At 40.8% G+C, this 23,492-nt stretch overlaps 1 protein-coding gene across 1 annotated transcript; it reads left to right on the top strand.

The window, feature by feature from the left end:
• The first annotated feature begins 258 nt into the window (after positions 1–258).
• OC90 (otoconin 90) lies at positions 259–21,938 on the top strand. The gene is given in 19 exon segments (XM_069005074.1): positions 259–308; positions 762–790; positions 1,880–1,911; positions 1,913–1,976; positions 5,661–5,726; positions 5,942–6,001; positions 6,275–6,449; positions 9,216–9,328; positions 10,736–10,864; positions 12,306–12,347; positions 12,701–12,757; positions 15,675–15,726; positions 16,036–16,069; positions 16,071–16,092; positions 17,963–18,112; positions 18,469–18,558; positions 20,150–20,324; positions 21,028–21,134; positions 21,631–21,938. Coding segments are annotated over 19 exon segments (1,755 nt in total).
• The last annotated feature ends 1,554 nt before the right edge of the window (positions 21,939–23,492 follow it).

Here is a 23,492-nt window from a genome sequence, read left to right as displayed (position 1 = left end):
AACTGCTGGAATGCACCTCCAGTCACTGGCTTCCAAACAGACTTTGTGCCGCTGGCCACCACCTCCTGGGCCCCAGCAGTCCGTTTTCTACCCACCTCACCAGGCACATCCAGCACAGATATCAACAGCTTCTCTATGAGAATCTTACAGGTGACTGTGTCAAAGGCCTTCCTGAAAACCATATAGGTTACAGAGTCAGAGCCTTTTGCTCATGTAAGTATTTTTTCAATTCCCAATTGTCAGACTTCTCACTTCTCCATGCTACAATTCAGTGGACAGTTTGCCTTTGTTGATGGACTCTTTGAAGGGTAGCTGTGTCTGGCCCTGGCAGAAAGCACACCTTCCTGATGAAGAGAAGCCTTCCCAAAGCTCACTGAACCAACCTTCTTCTGGATTTCATTCAGCCTTGGATCAGAGCCACTGTGGATAGATGAGAGAAGACTTCCCAACCCTGAGGAGTGCCAGTGTTTAAAGCTGTGTAAATCCTCACTCATCTTTCATCACTGAACACTACCTCTTGCTGAGCTATTAAAGCCATATTCACATGCCCAAGAGATTCTGTGAGTGATTAATAACAATGGGACGACTGTTATTTAATTACAGTCAAGAGTATTAGGGAAAGTTATGATATGGTGAATGCACCTGCAGGACAGACTTCTCAGTATAGATCCTTTACATGGCTGGAGCCATATTACCCGAAACACTGTGGGCATAATGACTCTAAGGAATCTCATGGAAGAATTAATTAATAAATGTTGAAGTGGGTTTGATAAAGGAACTGATCACATGGGTGAGGTCTATATCCAAGTGGGTATAAATAACTTAGCACTGGCTTTGCTGAAATCCATTTGTCCTCCATCCAACTGCTTTGGGATAATATCCCTCAAGGTAAGCCTTTCTGGGTGTTCTTTATAATAAGGGAAGCAGGAAGAAAACAATGTAGAATAAGCTATTTGTGACTTAGGAGCAATAGAAAAAAATATAGGTAAGAGATTTGGGAAAATAGACTATAAATATTTAGAGCTGTTAGATTTAGAACCTCACTTTCTGATGAAATATTACAAGATTTTCTAACAGAAAAAAATTCAATATTTGAGCTCAGAAAAGCAGATAATGATCAGTAGGCACATATTTGAAAAATTATATATATATGTTCATTTATTTGGCTGTAAAAAGGTCTAAGCCTGACTTACTTGGAAAATCATTGTAAATTTAAAGTAATTTGTGACTGTAGTTAAAAAACAATCTATCATCTTCCATTTAATGAAAACTAGTGCAACACATTTAGAAGAACTTTTTACACACATCTCTTGAAGTTCTCCAAACAACATCACGTTTCTCATTAGGAAAATTTATGATATATTACATCAGCCTCAACACAGATTAGGATAAATATTTGACTACAAATTTTTGTGATATGAAACAAATATAATGGATTGCAGATAAACTGAATTCCATAGGCATAATCTCAGGAAAACTCTTCATTTACACAGTGTTTCACAATATCTTCATTTAAACATAAGAATTATTTGAACATCCTGTTAAATCAATGAATATGTAAAAACTGTTTGCAAAACAAATGAAACTGCAAGTGCACCATTTTATTGCTAAATGGCACTTTCACAGAGTCTGTTAAATCACTTAAAGCAACACCAAAATAAATATTGTTAGTCAGATTTACAGAGGACATTGATAAAATAAGGATATATAAGGCTCATCATTCCTGTAATATATGTGTTTACTATGATAAGGATAAAAACTGAATTTTATCAGGCAGCAATACATCCAGGCAACAAAAGAATGATGTCCTAAAATTAGGTCTTCCCATTCCCAGATTGAAGAGATAACATTCTGTCTAATATTTTACTTAACTCACCAGGCACGCCAGTCTGCTGTGTGACTTTTTTCTTGTCTTTGGATTAAACAAAAAATGATTGTAATTCTGCTGGTATCTATGTCCATGGTGGTGTACAGTGGTAAGTGGCAATGTATTTTTATGATTATTTGACATTATGTCAAAATACTGGTTTAAGTAAGTGCATTTGGAAACAATCCCTTAGAAACACACCTTCTCTCTCCTCAAATTTTGGTGTGCAATACCCAAATGCACTTGAAGAAATTTCTTTGTCAAGTACTTATCTTTTTCTCAGGAATTGTAGTGAAGCAAAAAAAAAAACATATAGTGGGGTTTAAAATACAACCAAAAACTTGCAACTTCTGTTTGCTAGCATTTTGTCATTCTTTAAGTCATTGAGACTCCAAAAGTTATGTTTCATATAAAGAAATTCTACTCATTAAATACATTTGTATTCTCTTAATTCTCCAAACCATTCAGGGCATCCTGAAATACAACCCATGTTCAGCTAAAACTCCTCTTTTTAATTTTACTGTGAACAGGGCTTTTTCTTCATATATATAAACTCTTTAGATTTTATTGTCCTGGGTGAATGAACTTCCCAGAGTCAGGGATGAGCAAACATCTCAATTTTCTGCAGTCTATGCACTGTGTAGGAATGTCAGAAAGAGTTGTGAGATGCAAGTGAAGAGAAGGACCCCTGCAAGGTCTATCACAATTTCTGGTCTATCCATGGGGATATTTCTGAAGGGAAGAGAAAACCCAGGACCCCAGCATAGACAAATTCTGCACTGACCCACATCAACTTCACCAGTTGCCTCTCTTCTGAGGGGTTGCTTGCATTGCAATTCAGAAAAGAAATAGGTCTTACACAAAACATATAGGTTAAAATGATGAAGCTGAACTTTAAGACTCCTACTATATAAAGAGAAATCAGGCAGAATATTCACATTTCCCACTGTAGTGATAGTGAATGCCAAAATACCTGCACTGTTTATTAATTTAAAAAATAAATATATATATGTTTTATATTGATAATGGACTCAAAATATCTGGACACTTATAAATTTTTCTGACATAATATTTGAAGAACAATTCCCCAAAACCTTAAAAAGTTGTTCAACTGTGTTTAGATTTTCCCCCCTAGCTAAGTACAATCTGAACAAGAAGATTTAAAGTGTTACCACATTTAGATTTGGGGAGGATTATTGGTTTATATTTGTATAGGATTTATTCTGCTGATCTCTGCTTTGAGACTGAACCAAGTCTCTGTGCATGAACTAGCATCTTTGAGAGGAATTAATGTGATTTACTTCGAATAAATCAAATAGTTTGGTTTTGCTGCACCCTGACTTTTCCTGGCATAGTTGAGATTTTTGCTTCCCAAGGATTATAATGAGTGCATCCATGCTCTGTATTAGGACATTTTAGCGAGCCATGACTGAAAAAAACGACTGGAGGTGCAATGATGTTTTTTTATGGGTTTTCTTTTTGGCAACCCTTCAGAAAACTGTTTTCAGGTAGGAAAATCACAGTTGCAGTCCAGAAACAATTTTAAAGAAATTCCATGGATGAGGTGTACAATGGGAAAGCCCAAGAGCTGTATCATACAAGTCTCCTCAAAACATGCTGAGTTTTTTAGCAGGTTTTAGACAGAGGTGAGAGAAGTTGGCATCCCCAGGGTCTTCTGAGATTTAAAGGATTGATTTTTGTAGGGAAATCTTTCACTGGTTCTGCAGGGAATGTGGAGCCAGTGAAAGGGTTAGGGTTAGGACATTGGACCAGTAGCTCCAAATACATGATACCAAAAGAGGGAAATAGAATAATTACTCCAGAAAGTCTTTTCTCTTTGTTCTTCCCACCCCCAATTTAAACAAAAGTAAGCAATCTTGTTAGCAAACATTGGTTCATTGATCTTGACTTGGTGACAATTAGAAATATTTTTCTTCGTAATGAGAGGATTAGAAGAGCCAATGGTTTGCCAAACTGCTGACCCTGCAGCAGAGATTCCTCACCAGGGGAACTTCAAAAATTTATGTGTTAATTGGGTGTACACAGTTCAGTTTGCTGAGAAGAACTAAGTGCAAGTGAAGAATACTGGAGCAATCACAGTTTCCAGTACCCCTGGAAATTTATCAGTTTTCTCCTCTGATTCATTTCACCTCAATGGGATTTTCATGCTTTCAAATATTTTGCTGAAAGGACCAAATTATTAATGGCTATTCAACAAGAGACACTTAGTTTGAGCTCTGGTGTTATGCAGTGTGTCAAACCTGGCTCTAGTTGCACTTGACAGAACCTGGCTCAGGGGATGTTTGTCATTGCTGAGGAAATACAGGCTTTAAGCCAGAAAATAAGGGTTAGTTTTTCTTTAGCAAGCATGTGCACAAATATAGCATTCAATGCTGGTTTTTTGCAAGGCAAGCCATTACTTTGCCTGAAGCTGAATTCCTCATCGCCATGAAGCTTTCAACAGACTTGTTCCACTTCTGTGAAAAGGCCAGCTTTTATTGAGAGACCTTTTCTGGTTTGTGGAAAGCAATTTTTTCCCCTTGGTCCTGCTGCAGTGAAGGACACTTCTGATGGATTGCTGTTTACCTAAAAGCTTCTCATTGTGACCAAGAATTTCAGGAAAAAGAAGAACACAAGGGAAAGCACCTCTCCCTGCCTCACTCTATCCTGTATCCATATTCAGCAACTGAACTTGAGAAAGTAATTGCTGGGAGCATATGACTGTTATCATGAAAATCTTGTTCACACCACAAAAGTTTTGGACATCCTGAAAAAACACTTTTATATGATCTAAAAAAAAAAAAAAATCCTATTTTTCCTAATCCCTTGCTAAACATAGAGCTAAGCCTTATATCTAAAAACCCCTTCTCTGCTTTACTCTTTACACCTATATTTATTGCAGGAAAATGTAACAGATGAGCAAGACAACTGTCAGCTCTTTCCCAGAATCTCTTATAAAGAAAAAGGACAGCTTTCCTAATGCCAGTTATTCTGAGTTATAAATTATGCCATGAATTTAGCATTATGGGCTTTTTCAGTTTTAAATATTTAGATTCTTGAGACAGTAAATACTCTTTACTTACTATGTTTATTAAAAAACTCAAGGTTAAATAAATCCAAAGTAACACACTGTCTTCTGAAATCATGCAGAGGAAAGGAACGGGTTAAAAAATGGGAAGGGAGAGAAAAAATATTAGATTTCCCTCTAATTCAGGACTTGGCAAACAGAAAAAAATGAAAGTGTTGAAAATTTACCAACTCTACCACATCACCTTCAAAAGGAAAAAGAGATAATTAACTTAAAATTTAAAGAGTTATAGGAAGAGAGACAATGACCAGTAAGACTTTGCATTAAATAACTCTGCTTTAAATTATAGCACTAGGTTACAGAGTATTTGGGACATAGTTGGACGATAAAACAATTTCATATAATTCTACTGATTAGTCCCAGTAAGGGCTACTGTTGAGATGAGCACAGGGAGACAAGGGTTAGCACATCCTCAGCAGCAGTACATGTTTAACAGAGACTGGGTTTTGAGCTGAAGTGGGTGTGACTTACCAGTACACACCAGTACACACCAGTACCCACCAGTACAATTCTGGGCTTCTCAGGGTGCGGAGCTGAGTAAGTGCTTCATGGCTTTGCTAAATCAGCTTACCAGTGTAGGAAGATATTCAGAATGCCTGCAGTGTATGTGTCATAATGAAATATATGTTGCTGGTTTACTGTGATTTTTTGGTTTTGGGTTTTATTTTTAAATCTTTTTCTTCTCAAATTTATTTGCTGAGGTAGGTGGCCAAGAACTGGAGCCGCCAGCATTCCTGCCAGAGCTGCTTAACACACCTGAAAGAATCTTGAGTAAGAAAGGTTTAAGCTTTACTTTCTGCAATATTGCATGGCAGTGGGGAATCTCTTGAACTCCAGAAGCATCACAGGGAAGTGTGAGCAAATAGCTAGGAACTCATCTCAAAATGGTTTAACAACTGAAGCAAGACCAGGGGAAGTCTGGGGACAGTTATTGTCACTTATCTTTTTTAAAATAAGCATGGCTGTTTGTTTATTTTTTCATTTAGACAATGCCACACTCTTCAACGGAGTCTTTCAAAATGTGGAAAGTGTTGCATTATTTTTTGGTAAGCACCTGTTCTAGTTGTACTTGAGCACTGAATAGAAATCCTGTGGGGTTTGCTTTTATGTATTTACTAAGATGAAGGAGGGGTTTTTTTTGGATGCAGATTTCCCCAAAGACCACTGTAACACTAGATACTGCTGAGTGACAAGCACTGCTCAATGTCCCTGTGTCACTGCCTTGTTTGGGCTCCGTGTGCATGCAAACATCATCCATGTGTGACTCACACCTGCCTCACCTCCCCTTACCAGGTATTTTATGGCTGTTCTCTTTCCAGACTGCCTGGGTTCTCACTTCACCTGGTTACAATCCATCTTCACTAACTTCCCTGCCCTTCTCAACTTTGTGACCAAAATGAAGTGTGTTACTGGGTTTTGTCCCAGGGATTTTGAAGACTATGGTTGCTCTTGCCGGTTTGAGATGGAAGGGCTCCCTGTGGATGAAGCTGATGCGTAAGTCATATCCATGAGAGGTCCTTTTCTGCCCTGACTGGCAGTAAATGCCCTCATACTCTGATTATCCAAAGCATGACACTTGTATAAGTGATTTAAAGACAGTAATAAAAATGTAGATTTATTTAGGGGTAAGTAACACCATCTGGCCCTGGTGAGAGAAAGTGTAATCTCAGGCCAGGGCAATCAAATTGTTGTTCACTTATATCAGCAGGAGGTGTAAAAGGAAATTCAAAGAGAATCAAGATGTATCCATGTCTGTGAAGAAAAAGGGTTTTCCAACAACATAATGTATTAATTCCCTGAGTGAAGACAGCAATGGCTCAGAAAGTGCTAATGCTTATAGATGGAAATTAATCCATCCACTCTGCAGCATGGGATGGCTGGGAAAATGGAGATCTAACCCATGGAAAAAAGCCATGGAACTTCTCTGTGAAAGGTTTTCTGAACAATTGTGATGACATCCTGAAATGGGAGCTCGAGTCAGTTCAATGGATTGATACTCAAGAGCTGAGCACCTGAGTTTTTGCTTCACTCACCTTCATTTTAATGCAGAGCAGCACAAACCCAGAAACTGCAGAACCATCCATCAGCAGGTTTGTCCTGAGAATCGTCCACAGAGCCAGTTTGTATTTACAAATTGGTTTGCAGCCCTGGGGTGAGGTTTCCTTAGCAGCACAGAACTCCTGCTCCCGTGTGCAGCAAACAGAGACTGATTATTGCTTTGCCACTGACAGAGATGTGCTCTTGGTTCAAGGGAGCCTCTAAACCAGTGGCTGTTGCGTGTCTTTCCCAGAGACAGTTCCCACAGTGCTGCAATTTTTTTCACTGATGTTATTTCTTAGAAACTAGTTTTGTAAACCTTGGGGGTTGTCTGTGCCATTTCTGTTCCATGGAAAAGGGCTCAATGCCTCACTGCAGATTTTTAAGGCATTGGAAAGTACTAGTGCCTATAAGACCAACCTTTTCCCATTTCCCAGAGTAGCTCATTGTCATATCTAAATTAGGAGACAAGTTTACCTCCATGGTCCACATGAAGGAGAAGCAGGCCCAGAGGACAATGCATATTTTACAATCTCCTGCTTGCAAAGGAAAACTAAGTAAACTTTTGGATTAACTCTTGCAGTAAATGCTGATGTAATTGTGATTCTCCAAACGAACAAGCAGCGCAGAGAGTTTGTGTTAGACTTCTTATGCAGTTAGAGGAACTTTTAGATGCTAACACCTCCCTAGACCTCAGGCAGAGTCAGGAGAGTGTTGAGACATCACCAGTTAGATGGTTAAAACCCTGTTCCTGATGGCGCTCACAGATTTCAGCCTCATGTCTGCAAGAAGGCACAGTAGAATTTGTGGTGCAGAGGAGCCATCAGGCCCCTCTGCTGAATGCTACTTCCCCTCACTTTTTAGATACATTCCTCAGAGTCCTTCTTTGGTTGTGAAGGCAAATTAACTATTGTGATCATTATTAATTAATATAGTCAGGGATTAAATATGAAATGCTTTCTAAATATAGGGGATGAGAAAGTGCACGTGTGGCCTGGAAGGGAGCCTGGCCAGGGGCTCTGGTCAGTGCAGGAGTGCTCCAGACCACGGGCAGGCTCAGTGCACATGCAGGGCTGTGGGGGCTGTGTAAGAACACATTCACTGTGTCTTTAGCAAGAGCCCCACGAAAGATAACTCCTTACACTGTGATCACAAGTTCACCCTTCCTGGCAGCAGATGCTGGGTTTGGGTCTTCATGTTGTCTTTGCATTCAGCATTGTCCTGGCCAAAAGCAGTTCAATAACAGAGCTGTGCTCTGAGTCCATTGCTCTGAAATGAGGGTATTTGAACCTAAATCTAACAGCAAGCCCCTGTTTAATCTATGTAACAATTTTACCTGGGGTGAATGATGGCTGTTTTACTGGTGTGTCATTTACAGCTGATGTCAGTGCACACAGACGCTGTGTAGATTATTTTACCTGTACAAAGAGCTGAAGAGAGGAGAGGATTGCAGAAGAACTTGTTGATTTAGTTGACTTTTTATTCCTGTTCATAGCTAAAGTGCCCCTGCAGGCAATTTGAGGTTGGCAGGACAACACAGGGGTGCAGGAAAACACAAGGTTTCTGACTGTTCGTGTTGTGTGGTGGCAGGAGAAAGCTGCTTTACTCCAGTGCGGGAAAAATATTTTGTGGCCCTTTTTCATGGGTAAATGGTGCATTTCAATTGTGATTATTGCATAGAAGTACAAGAAATACAGGATAAAATTGTATGTATTTATATAGTTCCAATGAGACACAGGGATTGACAAGGCATTGCAGAGCCATTAACTCTCCATGGTTAACCTCCAGGTTCAGTGCACTTCTCCCAGTTTGCAGTGAGAAAGGTCAAGACAGGACTGGATCCAGGATCTCTAGAGCTGACTCTGGGGCATTGCTTGTCAGTAAGCTAGCAGTGCTGGGAAGTACATGGGCACTGGTAGTGGATTTATTATTTAAAGTGCCTGTAGAGTCCTTGCAAGCACCTGGGTACCACAGCAGGACAGAAATGCTTGGTAACCCACAGCATGCAGACTTGCTCCACCCCTCAGTTTTGCACCCATCTATAGTTATCCCACCACTCTGACTCAGGGAAAGGCAGCACTTGGCCTTTCTTGTGTCTGGGGATCAAACCCTTTTCTCGTTTGGCATCTTTTGCAGTTTTGTGTAAGAGCAAAATGACATCACTAGAGTCTGACCTTGAACTGAAACTAAATTGTGTGACCTCGCTGTAATTTCATTTTTAAGATGCTGTTTTCAGCACCGCAAATGCTACGAGGAAGCCCTGGAGATGGAGTGCATGTGGGACACATCAAAGATATCTGCAGATGTCAGCTGCTCTACTAAAAACCTGACCTGTGGTGAGATTAACCTGTCAAAAGAGCTTAACACTGGAGCCTCACTAGGAGCAGAAGCTTCTTCTGGTTTACCTACCAAAAGTCATGGACAAATTAATCAGAAACCACCTCCACTTCCCAGGGTTCCTCCTCCTGGGGTTTCCCTGACTTTGCAGGACCACTAAGCATTGTTTGAGATGTCTCCACACATCAGAAATGCAGCAGATGCTGAGGAGAAACCTGACAAACAATCTTCTTCTGAGACATAAAGGCCTGATTTTTCTGCAGTTTGAGGGATCAAATTCTTTATTCAGAGGTCATGCACACTCCTCAGGTACAGCAGCCTCACCAGTGAGGGCAGAGACCATGTGTTACATCAGGAGCTATTCCATGTTATGCTGGTACAGGCCTCACAAGAGTGCAGTGGGGTTCTTTAATGCCTAATAACTTTTAATATAATTTTTCATCAAGTATTGGCTCTCAGAAAAGACTATATGCTAGAGCATGGTTTGAGGATACCAGCAAAGAGGGGCAGAATCCCTAAACTAATACCCTTACATCTTATATAAGCAACAATCCCATCCAATTTCCATTTTTTCCTTCAAATTAAAACCATTTTTGCTATTTAGGCCAATGTCTAAGGGTCCAAGTGCATTTAAACACTAATAATGCTTTTTAAGCCTTTCTATATAGTCCCCATCAAAAATATGAAAAATAAATGTGACAGCTATGAAAAGTCAATGTTTTTTTAAACTCTGAAAGGTAGAAGGTTTTGAAGAGGGAAAATAGTATTTCCTGGAAAACTGCTTCATATCCTTTATGTTAGGAAGAAATTCTTTCCTGTGAGGGTGGTGAGGCACTGGCACAGGCTGCCCAGAGAATTTGTGGATGCCCCATCCCTGGAAGTGTTCAAGGCCAGGATGGATGGGGCTTTGAGCAACCTGTTCTAGTGGAAGGTGTCCCTGCCCATGGCAGGAGGTGGAACGAGATGAGGTTTAAGGCCCCTTCCAATCCAAGCCATTCTATGGTTCTCTGATTTTTTACAAGGAGCAAATCACAAAGGTTTGGCTTGTGGACTGTGACTTCTTGGAGTTAGGAGGAATATTTTAAAGAAGTCTGTGAAATGTCGAATGCAGTATCAGCTGTATTAAGTTTTCCATGGAAAAACAAGAGCATTGCCCTGTTGTCCTCCATACTCTGCAGACCCAACCAGAGAGGCAATAATCTGTTGCCAGCCATGCCAGGCTGCATTGATTGGTGTTTAAAACCAGGGTTAGACTACAAAACTTCACTGTGTTCAGCATGGAGAAGCACAGTATAAATAGGTTTACATCTAACAAAATATGGACACAAACCTTACGGGGAAGAAAAAGTAGGAGGTGGAAAAGATTTTTCAATAGAGCCTTGTTTGTACTTTTGTTTTATTTCCAGAGTCTGGGGATCCGTGTGAACAGTTCCTCTGCAGCTGTGACAAAGATGCCATTGAATGCTTTGTGAATGCACAGATTAACTCCTCCTTGAATGGGCTGGATGTCTCCTCCTGTCCATCTCCAGTTACAGGTAACAATAGGGATCTGATCGACTGCCCCCTCCTGCCAGATTTTCCACTGGCATCAAATGTGACCCAATGAGAATGAAGCAGGAGCTGGGTGCTTTCCTGTCATAAATCTGGTCTCTATTTCATGTGTCCTGTCCATTTACTCCTACCTGGGTGAATAACAGGAGAGAAGGTGGTGGCAGACTAATTGCTGTCCAGGAGCAGGGCCAGGAGAGGCTTCTGAGGTGGGGAGGGGGCTGGAGCCCATGAGGAAAGAGGAGGAGGCTTGGAGGAGATCTTTTTGCTCTCAGTAGCTAGTGGGGTGTGTAGAAAAGATGGAGCCAGACTCTTCTTGGAGGTGCACAGGGACAGGACAAGAGGCAGGAGATACAACTGCAACGGGGAAATTCCAGTTAGACGTGAAGAAATTTTTTTTTGGGAAGTTCCTGTCAACTGGAATGAATGATACTTGTGATCAGGTCACTAGCAGGAATGCTAAAAATATTGCTACTCCAAATCTTCCCTTAAACCATTCAAAAACTGACTGGAAAAGCAAAAACAGGCTTACTCTGTTCAAGTACTTGATTTCCATTTTGGAAGGAAAAATCCCTGCTAAAGAAGAAGGGAATGTTTGCCTCCATTGTCACACACTGATCCATGCTCTTCAGCTGAAATTACAGCCTTGCAAGACCAAATGCCTGGATTAAAAACTTTATTCATATGGATTGCAATGGGAGCATGGCAGGGGCAGGACCTCTGGGTTCCCAAGCTGAGGGAGATGTGAAAAAGCAGCGTCAGCTTTTCTAATCCTTTGGCCCACAGTCACAGCCCCCAGTGCTAAGGACAGACACACACACCTGTATCACCCCCTGGATGTCTGCATACCCTCCTGAATGGGTCAATGGAGAAGAAAAATACCCCAGGAAAGTTTGCATCAAAGCCAGGTTGTTGTCTTTTATTAAGACAGTAATATTTCACTGGGATCAGATGACCCTAATATATAGTGTGGGAGGTCCAACACACTAAAAATAAAGGGAAAATTGTTCAGTGCTAACAGGAAAGTCATGCTGATTTTACCACTGCTGACAAAAATAGATTCAATTTTAGTTCGCTGGATGCCTCTGCTAATTTTTGACCCCTGATTATATTTCTTGATGGAAAAAAACCCCACCTTTGAATGAAACATTTTCATTTAATGTTCACTCATGTTATGGTCCTTCTGTGTAACTGTTCTGTTCAATTCTGACTTTGAAAAGAAAAAAATAACCCTATCTGATGAATCCATAGGCAAAGGGTTTTGGTAGGTTCTTTATTACAGAGAAAAATTAGAGTGAAATGGGCATGTATTTGACTAAATCTTTGATTTAATAGGAATACAAACAACAGACTCCTGATTTGTACTATTCAGATAAAACAGTGAAAAAATCCCCTTCTCACACTTTATGAGAGACTTTTCTCTTTCAGAAACAACCAGCAAGAGAGAGCTGACAACACGTCACATGGAGGGTAGGTCATCTCTGTAATTCTGTGTCTGGAATGTATTAAATTGAGAACAATTTATGCTCAGAAAAATAAGCTACAGAAATGGGAATTTAAAGAAAGCTGATTGCCAGCCAATTCCCCTTGTTTAGGCTGAAATTCTCTAGGATTATTTTTTATTATTATACTGTATGTTGCTCAGTAGAATTTAGGAACAGCTGGGTATAAATACTAAAGCAATATTTTAATATTGATACTGTAATTATAATAATATCTAGAAATAAGTTCCCTTCTGACGACTCTGATCATGTAATGCCATGACACAGTCTAAGGAGCACCCTAAGCCACGAGTTTCTGGAGTAAAAAAATTTTTTTTGCAGAGTTTGTTCATCAAGGGACTGATGAAACACGGGCTGTGACTGCATCTGTGGAAGAAGGTCTGCAAAAAGCCCTGCTTTCAGCTCCCAAAAGCTGAGAGAATACAAGATGTTTGCTTTCTTTCTGCCCTTCTAAAGAGACTGATGTAAAAGTAGATGTAATGTTTTGGCAATGGAATTCAAGATTGAATGGGAAGGTGCAATTTTTCAATTTGTGCATGCAATGTGTTTACAGTAAGTTTCCCAAGGGCTGAGAATGAATGCTCTACAACAAAACCTGTTTTCATCAAAACAGCCTTTTTTCCCTGGGAACACAGGTTGAAGCAGGTGAGCTGTTTGGCAGAGATGCCCTCTGTGGGTGCCAACCACCGGACCCACAGCCAGTTGCCTATTTCTTGTCTTCAAAAGATGTTGAATTAATTAGGATCAAGCAGTAGCACGAGGAAATACCAAGCAATGAGCCACCAGTTTGGTGGCTTGTTTACTTGTAACACAGAGATCCAGGCTGAAACATCCTCAATCTGGTGCCTCCCTGGTGAGTCGAAACCATGAGACCTGGTGGTTCTTGTGACAGTCTTAATTTTTTTTATACTTTTTTTTTTTTTGCTACACTCAGTGGTTGAAACTGTTCTCTTGTCTGCATGGTGAGCACTGCAACACAAGAGGCCAGGGACAGAAGGAACCCAAAACACTTGGTATCTCTGGGAGGGGCTTGTAAGATATGAAACAGAGATGGAGACCAACCTTGGACCATTATGTACTTTAGCTGCTGCACTTTTGTTTTGTGGCTCCATCACAAGCAAAGCCACACTCTTGTTAAGAGAGGAGTGGCTTCAGAGGTGTTTGGCAAAGTGGACTGCAGGTGCTGGTCCACAGCTGGCTCAATAGAAGGCCAATGGCACCTTGGCCTGTGTCAGCAGTAGCGTGACCAGCAGGACCAGGGCAGTGATCATCCCTCGGCATCATGAGGCTGCACCTCAAGTGCTGTGCTCAGCTGTGGGCCCCTCATTCAGAAAGGACACTGAGGTGCTGGAGCATGTCCAGAGAAGGGCAACAAGGCTCATGGAAGGACTAGAGAACATGAACATGTCTTCTGAGGAGCGGCTGAGGCAGATGGGTTTGTTTAGTCTCGAGAAGAGGAGGCTCAGGGGGCCCTCACTGCTCTCTACAACCACCTGACAGAAGGGTGAAGTGAGGTGGGGGTTGGTCTCTTGTGCTGTGCCTGCAGTGAAACAATCAGAAGAAACAGCCTTCAGGTGAGACAGGGGAGATTCAGATTAGATATAAGAAAGAATTTTTTCACTGTTTGGGTGTTCAGGTATCGGAATGGGCTGAGCAGGGAGGTGGTGGAGTCACCATCCCTGGAGGTGGCTAAGAGGTGTCTGGACCTGGTGCTGGGTAATGTGGTTTAGTGGTTTAGGGGTTACAGGGGCAGTGCTGGGCTGACAGTTGGACTGGGTGATCTGAAGGTCTCTTCCAGCCTTGACAATTCCATGATTCTCTGTTCAGAGACTCCATATCTGCCAAGCACACAAGCAACAAGCACTGGATATGTGCAACCAGACCACTGCTTAACTCAGAAATTCACAGTGTGGTTTGGGTTGGAAGGGCCCTTAAAGCTCATCTCGTTCCAATCCCCCTGCTGTGGGCAGGGACACCTTCCACTAGACCAGGTTGTCTGGGGAGAGGTGGAAAGCTGGATTGTTTGAGAATTTAAGAACCTGGTTAAAAGCTGTAGTGTGCTCCTCTGTGTGAGCCACTGCCCTAAACATGAATCTGGAAAAATGAAAACCACATGGAACTCGTTTTTTTTTTAAGAAACAATGTTTCTGACATTTAAAGGTTTGTGGGTTTATTTGGTTTTTATTTTTTTAAATAGCAGTGCATGCACAAGTCTATAGGTACCAGAAGAGGCTTTATGCTAAATGTAAGTGCTGGCTGCTCCTTCATATCCTTCCTGTATTATCAAAGTAGTTTTCTACCAGATATTTTTCATCCTAGCAACATCTCCAGTGTTGATTCATATTTTTCTATCTGCTTCTGGAAGACTTTGCGATAGAAAACAGAACTCCTGAAGAAGTGAGAGAACCTGTATTTGCACTTGTGTTGCAATATTTTACTCCCTAAAAAAACTACACGTGCTCTCTAATGAGGCATAGTCCATCAAAAGGCTCCGCGTATTGCCAAGGAATAAAAACCTGTATCAGGAATTTTAGAAAGCTGGAAACAACATAGATAATGTATCTAACCAGTCTTTGATGGAAACATTTTGAGAACTACTTACTCTTTAACCAGTTGTCTCCCCATTTAAGCCCAAAGAAACTTCAACATTGCCAACTGTGGGAGCTGCATTAAACCATAGTTAAGTACCACTGACAAACTCATTCAAAGGCAAAGTTCTTCTTCACATCACAACATTCTGACAACACAGAAAAGGACGTGGAGATGATTTTTTGGATCACTTCATAGCTATGTTTATAATTTATCAAAAGGCAGCTGACAAATGAAAAACATTTTATCAGATAAAGAAATAAATTAGAGGTTAGGGAGGTATTTGGACTTAGAACTGCGCATCCATACCTGACTTTCAGTGCAGGTAAACACAAGATGTTCACAGGGAACTTGGCATCCTTCTGTGCACAACACTGGGATTCCAGACCTAATCCTGTTTAATCTATTTGTCTGACAAATTGACTTAATATTGAATTTCCCAATTCAGCCATATTTATGCTGCTTCATTCATAGAATCATAGAATCCTATGTTAGTGCAATGTACATTATTTGCATGCAATGAGATTATTTTATCAGTATCTCTTTGTCTATAACAATCAATACACCACTGAGAAAAATAGGCAAATGTCTATCCATAATATGTCTGGAATACCTTCTCTTCAGAAAAAGCTTTTCTCAGCAATCTGACTATTCATAGCTGTGCTGGCAGTGTGTTTCCTAAGTTTATATTTTCTATTTTCAACAGTGGTTTCTTTTGAGCCCCATGACATAGTCTTGGAGACTGCCAAAGCCAGAGGTAAGAGTCTGATTAAACTTTTATTGACAACTTTGGCAGTCTTGACTTCAGGTGAAGATGTATTTTCATTTATGAAGCTCTGTGGTGCAGTCAAAAATCTGCAGCACAGGATTTCTGAATAACACCTCTACTACTTCTGCTGACTTGCACATCCTTCAGCAAAACACTTTGCTTCTCCTAATTACCATCTCTATAAATCCAGGCTGTTTGGTTACGCTTTATAATGCTTTAAGTAAAAGTAATTTCAGAAATGCATGACAGAAATTCAGCAGGCAGGTCACTATCACGATGCCTCTGTTTTTTGTATGGTTACCACAAAGGCCCACAGAGGCACAGTTCCTGCTCCCCCCCATACCCTCAATAAAAGGTCAGTGACCCTCAGTTTTCCTCTTTCTTTGACTGACACAGCAATTCTTCATCTAAAAGCATCACAGTTATGTTACCATACCCTGTGCATGGTAACAACAGGGCTGCCAGAGAATCAAATTTAGATCAGGGTCAGATAGCAGATACACAAACAATAAAACCTGGCTGAGAAGCATTAGCTGTTCCTTGCCTCCAGCCACTCATTTGCACTCCTCATCCAAGTATTTCTGAAAGCCTCTTCACATAAGATTTTATGATATAATGGTTGTTTCTGCAAATTACATTCACAGCATCTGCTGCCAGAGGGTTCATTTTGATTTTGCCTCCTCCTTTATTATAGATAATTTCATGGAACTCCTTCCCAGCCTACAACCTGTTTCAGCTTTTGCAGGTGTCCATGCTTCAAGCACAGCCTCACCAGTAGGTATAGCTGGAAATGGAGCACTTTGGTACATCTGGAAGTTTCCTGTGGCCCCTTACGTGTAGAAAGGGTTATCCAGGAAGGCTGAAATCCACCAGAGAAATGTCAGGGAAAACTGCATATGGAGAGTAGAAAGCAGTCATTTTTTGTCTCTGATTACACTGTCTGAACAATATCCCTGTCTCCACCTCAATGAATTTGGCATTGCTGTACTAAGCACTGGTCAAAATCACTAAATGCTCTCCTACGTTAACTTGAACGTATCAGAAAATCTGTGTATTGTGTTGCAGGTCTGCATGGCTCCCAGAAGATTATTTGTGATACCTATTCTTAGCTAAGCACAGAATTTCCCAAACTCTGGTTTTATTTTTTACATCCAGCAGGAATCACTTTACTTTCAACATTCCACTGCCAAAAAAAGTGGCATAAAATGTGCACCGTGCTGTGCTATCAAACCCAGGGTGTGACTACTGATCTCTTTCTGCCACCTTTCATGGGCTTTGCTGTGTTCTTAGCAGTACTTTAATTTCTTTTAATCTATTCTCTTATCCTGTGACAGGTTATTTTCAACACATACTAAAACCAGAACATCAGAGGAACAAGTTTAATGAATTTGAGTTTAGTCCAATTAATAAATTCAGCCAAAGAATTCAAAAGGAAAGCTTTAAAAATATGAAAATACATGTCTATTAGTATTTTCAAAGTATTTATTTTGTGAAATGCCACATTGTTCACATTGACATTTAGAAAAATGAAGCCATTTGATAAGTGTTTTCATTTAGAAATTACTTTATATGAAAGAAGGTTTTAAAAGAAAGAAAAAATATTTTAAGTACCTCCAAATTCAACAAAACGTTCCTGATCAACAATAAAGTGTCAGATAATCTAAAAACAAATACCAATTTAGTTTTTAGGATAAAGAATCTCCTGCAAACAATTATTTGTTGACTTACTTCCCCCTCAATATTTCCTTGTGGTTACAACCCAGTAAATCCTTCAGTCACCCAGCTCTGCATCATTCAAATAATTTTCTCCTTTCATTGATGTTACTCTCAGTTTTAGAAACTTCAGGTGAACAGACACTTTTTAGAAGAAATTTATTCAGAAAATGACATCTCAAGACATTTCATGTGTACTTTATCTCTCAAAACAGCTGACACAATTTTCAGCACCTGGCACAGCTGTCTGTCTCAGTAAATAAAAAATTTAAAGAAAACCAATTAGCAGTTAAACTGACCATAGTTAACCACTGTCCTTTCTTCTGAAAGGCAAGAGATGTGAATAAATGACCAGTGTGGATAGTCTGCTTTTCCAATTTTCCTTTTGGATGTTCTTTCTCTATGACCATCAATTCACACTAGTTCTGCCTGAGGACTTTACTCTCACCAGCTATCTAAAATTAAAATCTTGCTGTTTATTTTCTATGTCTTCTTCTTTTCTGCTTATTCAGAAGAAGACAGATTTATGGAAGGTGTGGTCCCAATGGAAGAGATAACCACCTCCCCAGCCTTATTCCCAGGAGACAGTAACTCAATGCAAGTCAAAATTATCCCCACCGAGAAGATTCCTGCAGGCACACCTGCAAGGACAAAAGGAAAAGGCAAGTGAAAAATGAGTGACACCTTTTCTAATTCATAGCATTCCCCTATTCCTGTTCACAGCTGTCTGAAGAGTCGGCTTTTTTCGTGGATATGTAGAATAACACTATTTTGTCCCTAAATCTAGAGGTTACATACAATACAGGATGCATAACACTGACTGCCCTGGAAAGGGCAACAACTTCCAGCTGACCAGGAAAATTCAACTATTAATGAACAGCCTCCCACTATGAATTAACCGATTTTAGAAGACTGCTGGTTGATAATAGTTCAGAATATGCACTTTTGGACAGACCGCTGAAAGAAGAGTTTATTCTACTACCTTCACAAGTCTAATCTTTGCATTTGTCTTCTCCAGAGACAAGCCCTGCAAGAGATGGCCTGAGCATAGCTTCCTCTGGAATAGCTCTGGACCTGGGACTGTCTGACAGAAGACCTGCAGGAAAAGGTAAATAAAGGGTTTTTTCCCCATTACCTCTGATGAAATATTCAGTTACCTCTATATTAAAAGCAGGTATGTATTACATATAAAGGTTATAGTTATTTTAAACCATATATATTGGTATTTAGAACAAGAGGTGCAGACATCTGCAAGAGCTTCCATCACTTTAGCCTCTTCTGCCAATTAGCTATCAGTAACACAAAAATTGCTTATTAGTAGCTTATAAGTACATTTTTCCACATAGTGCAGTACCTAAAATGAGCTCAGGGAATGTTTCCCTCCGCTCTTGTTTGCACAAAGTAATTTAATCATGTCTTTAAGTTACTTTGTTTTACTAGCAGCAGCAGCAGCAGCAGCAGCAGCAATAATAGGAAATTCCCTGCTCTTCATTCCAACCTTTTGCCAAAGTCTTGCCTGTCAGACTTTTTCTCACCATTTCTGATTCTGTTCCAATTCCTGCTCAGAGATCCCAGAGATCCCAAGACATTTCAGACCTGTCATAGCTATAAATCCACTCTCAAGGACTGTCCCATCCATCTTGTTAGGCTTCCCAATGGAGAGAAGCAGCCCTGGAACTGGAAAAGAACAAACATGAAGAATCAACCCCACCTCTCACCAAACTGGAAAATTTGATTTTAAACTACCAGCTTTCAGAGAGCACAGATAAATGCATGAACCTGTGGTTCATTCTGTGAATTAACATGAATGAGTCAAGACCCAAGCAGGCACATGTGCAAATTTCCTGTTGGAGACAGTAATCCAGGACTGACCCTGGCAGAAGCAGGGAATCAGTCTAGAGCTGCAGAGGGGAAGATGGGATTACTCGAAGGAGAAAGGAGGATGCAGACTGAACAGAAGCCCTCCCTCCTTCTCCTGCAATCCAACCATCAGCCCCTTCCATCTGTTCCCTGGCAAAGTTCCAGAAGAGGCCCCCTTGATGTCTTTTTCCTCATCTGGAACACTGTGTTCTTTCAAATCTTATGAATAATTCCCACAATATCAGTTCTTCCTGAGTGGGGGAGCCACAGGGACATTAGTGATGCCAAAACCTCAGCAGCACAACAGCTATTACTATTAACAGATCACTCCTGCATTTGGTCTAAGGGCACCAAGCTCAAAATGGACTGTATTTCAAATGAAAACACAAAAAATATTGTTTCCTCCAGCAAAACATGGTCATTGCCCAGCTACCACTGTGGAAGCACAAGAGGTTAGGACTGTATTTTCTGAATTACCAAGACAGAAACCACTGAATACTCAGCTGGGTTTGAATATTCCAAAAAAAAAAAAAAAAAAAAAAAATTAGCTATGAAAGATTACAAAGGACTGCAAAGTATTCTCATTGCAATCCAATTTGACTTGTATGTTCTATCTTCATAGGGATTTCTCTCCATTTTAAGTATTGCCTTGCCCTGCTGTTGTCTTGCTCAGTCAGCAGTATTCTAAGAGCCATAATTCATGGACTGAAGTGGTAATTTAGAGATGGTAAAATGTTGTCTTTCAAAGTTTCTGATAGCTCTGGAAACATTTCTATCTTCACAAGAGAACCCTCAACCAATGGAAACGTGATGTATCAAATAACATCTTTGCTTTGTAGTGTGCGAGCGACTGACCTTTCTGCAAGAGAGAGGACGTGGAAGAGTGAAGAGGGAGCTGCCCCAGCTTGGAGAAATGCTGTTCTGTTTAACTGAGAGATGCCCAGAGGAATTTGAGTCTTATGGCTGCTATTGTGGCCAAGAGGGAAGAGGTCATCCCACCGATGCACTGGACAGGTGTGGGCTCCTCTGTATGTGCCATTAACTGTGGGTGTTATTGGGGTGCCCATGGACCAAGAAAGATCAGTACATCATTTTTTGGGCATTGTATAGCTATGTATCAGTAGTCAGGTTGCATTTTGGGGAAAAAAATCCACTTAAATAAATAAAACATGAAATAATCTAATGTGACTAAACCACATTCTATTGATGCATCAGTGTTTTGGAGAGGACTTACTAACTTAGTTAAAATAAGAAAGGAGAATGATGGGAGGTAAGCAGAGCAGGAGGAGGAGTACATCAAATGGATAAGGGTCACTGTGAAACTTGGCTAAGAGGTGGCTTGAAAAGTGATTTATGAAGAGAAGAATTAACATCCACTCAGGGCAAACTGTCCTCCAGAAGGGAGCAGAGCTGGAGCAAGTCCTGTCAGAGTTGCAGCCAAGAGCCAGCATGGCTGACAATGAGGGGCAATGTAGAGAATTCCACAAAACAAAAGCTCTGAGAGCGTTGTATTTACAGCTAAAAATCTCTCCCTCTGTGGAAGGTTTTAACAGCTGGGGCACATCAGATCTAAGTATAGCAAACACCTTTTTCCTGCACTCACACACAGATAAAACTGCCTACCCATGAAAAATTGGACTAGATGACAAATAATTGTGAGCACTCTAGTATTCAGGAAGAGTGACTATTTTCCATTTGCTTCTACTGCTTATTTCAGATGCTGCTTCTCTCATCACTGCTGTATGGAGCAAGTTAAGAAACTTGGATGTCATGCAGAAAGAAATTTGAGGTCTGAAGTTGTATGTTTTGATCACATGCCAAAATGTAAGTTTGTGTTAGAGGAAATTCTCATGTCCTGATGACAGTGTATCAGCATGATAAACTGAATGACACTATGACAGAGCTGCTAGAGCTGAGTATGGAGACAGAAATATTTAGCTTACAAAAAATTAGCAATGTTTACTATAAACTTGAGCTTTTTCCCTAGTTGAGACAAAGGTTATTACACTGCTGTGTATGATGTGACCAGGTCAGGCCAAGAAAATTACAGACATTTTATAATTGCAGACAGAAGTCAGCTATTTGTGTCTTTACATTCACAAATTCAACTAAAGCCAGAAGAACCTTCCACTGCCCAGCACCTTGGTGCCAGGCTTTTGTTTAGGTAATTAATGGTGACTTTGGAAACTAAAATTCATGGCAGATTTGAAAATTTTACTTTCAAAAGCTCATCTACCTGTGGCAAATTACACATTAACTGATTTTAACAAACATTAATTTTGAAATTAATCAAACATTAATTGCGAAACTTCTCTTTCAGGCATTGGCTGGAGCACATGTGAGAAGCTCCTCTGTGCCTGCAGCGAGGCTGCAGCCAAGTGCATGGCTTCTGCCTTCTTCAACGAGAGCCTGAAGCTTCCCCATGGGCAGGAGTGCCAAGAGGAGGTCTCCTGCCAAGGTGACCCTGCTGAAAGGCCTCCAACAGGCACAGAAATAGGCACAGGGGGTTCCAGCTCCGAGGAGAGCAGTGAGGAGGAAGGTGCCCTGCGGAGCGCATTCCGAAGAGCCAAGAGAGGGACACAGCATCCCATCGGGAACTCCAGAGCTGGGGGGCAGGAGGGCAGATAATCACCCACCCCCAGGGTTGGGGAAGGGGCATGCCAGCAGTCAGCCACTGAGTACCTGCCTCCTTATCCTCCACAGGCTGCCTCACACTCTCCAGTACACAAATGACGTATCATAGACTAGGATTAGGTGTTAGGCTGTACTAACTCCTTACTGTAGGGAAGTCAGAACTATGGACCATCTATCTAGGTCAGATATTACCTTAAATAATTATTTGACAGTATTCTGTGTGATTTCACTTGATTTCTATGTAAAACCTGTTATGATCAGACTGATTTTTGTTAACTGTGCACTTGGTTCAGACTGGATCTTAGTGATGGTGGCCAAGTATTTCAGGTTTTTAATTAAATCAGCCTGCAACTACTCCAACTCCTTTTGCAGACATTCTTACTTTACTGAGCTTAGCAGGCAACACGCAGAAGAAAAGCTAAAGTAATTACATGAAAATGAGTTCCTTCTTTCATTCCTGTCTATAGCAACATGTGACTCCCTTCTGAAGGCAACAGAAGATCCAAAGTGCTGGACAGACCCTCCTCTTAGAGAAGCCTCTTGCCTTCCTGGGGCACAAGTTAAGGACATGACCAGGAAACTTCCCAGCCTGGTACAGCCCTGACTGCTACTCGTTATTGCTCTTCCATGTCGGGACAATGAAATCACAACGTGCAGTCCAAGGGTGATCAAAAGAGACTTCAGCACCTTGGAATAGCTGATCAGGAAATGTGAAGCACAGGTCTTTTTTTCCCCTATCCTTTCAGAAACAGACAGACCCAGTCTATCAATAGCTGTCCCCATGCCTGGTGGGTGTCACAGCCAGAATTTGGGGTTTTTTCATAATGGGATGATCAGCACAACACCAGACCTGTTTGCATCAGATGGGATCCATATCTCTCACAGGGGCAAGAGGGTCTTTGCTCATGAGGTATCAGGGCTGACAGGCTTTAAAACAGACTTGAAGGGAGAGAGGGGTAATATCAGGCCATGACAAACCTTTAAAAATCCCTTCCAACCAAACCCATTCTATGATTCTATGACTCACCAACATTTCCTAGAACAAAAAATGTTGCTACAAACTTCCCAGTGATTCAGCTGCACTGAAAGGTCTGGATTTCTTCTCCATCATCTTGGAGATGATGAGACATCAAAGTTCAGGGCTGAACTTTGTCACCAAAGTATTCCTTACAGAACAATGACTGTATCCTCATGTTGGATGCAGAGATGCCACCTGTATTCTTCCAGATCCTGCAGCATTCACTAAACCCCAGCATCTGATCCTGTGCAAACTGAACGGTGTGAGAACAGCAGGTGAAAAAGCCTGCGAACATTCTTGGAAGAGCAATTTATATTCTATAAACTTCTGGCTGGTGATATTCCCCCCTTCAGCATTTTTTCTACATTAAAAGTGCAAAGGATTAGTACAGTGCAAAAAAAAAAACCCACAAAACCCTAAACAAACAAACAAAAAACCAAACATCACCACCCCCAAGTGCAAACAAACAAAACAATCCCACCACACAAACTCCCAAAATAAACCCCAAAGGGGTTTAGTCACGTGAATCC

This window comes from Aphelocoma coerulescens, chromosome 2 (assembly GCF_041296385.1).
Source record: "Aphelocoma coerulescens isolate FSJ_1873_10779 chromosome 2, UR_Acoe_1.0, whole genome shotgun sequence".
NCBI lineage: Eukaryota > Metazoa > Chordata > Aves > Passeriformes > Corvidae > Aphelocoma > Aphelocoma coerulescens.
Note: the sequence above shows the minus strand (reverse complement) of the source record. Positions and strands in the feature narration are given on the sequence as shown.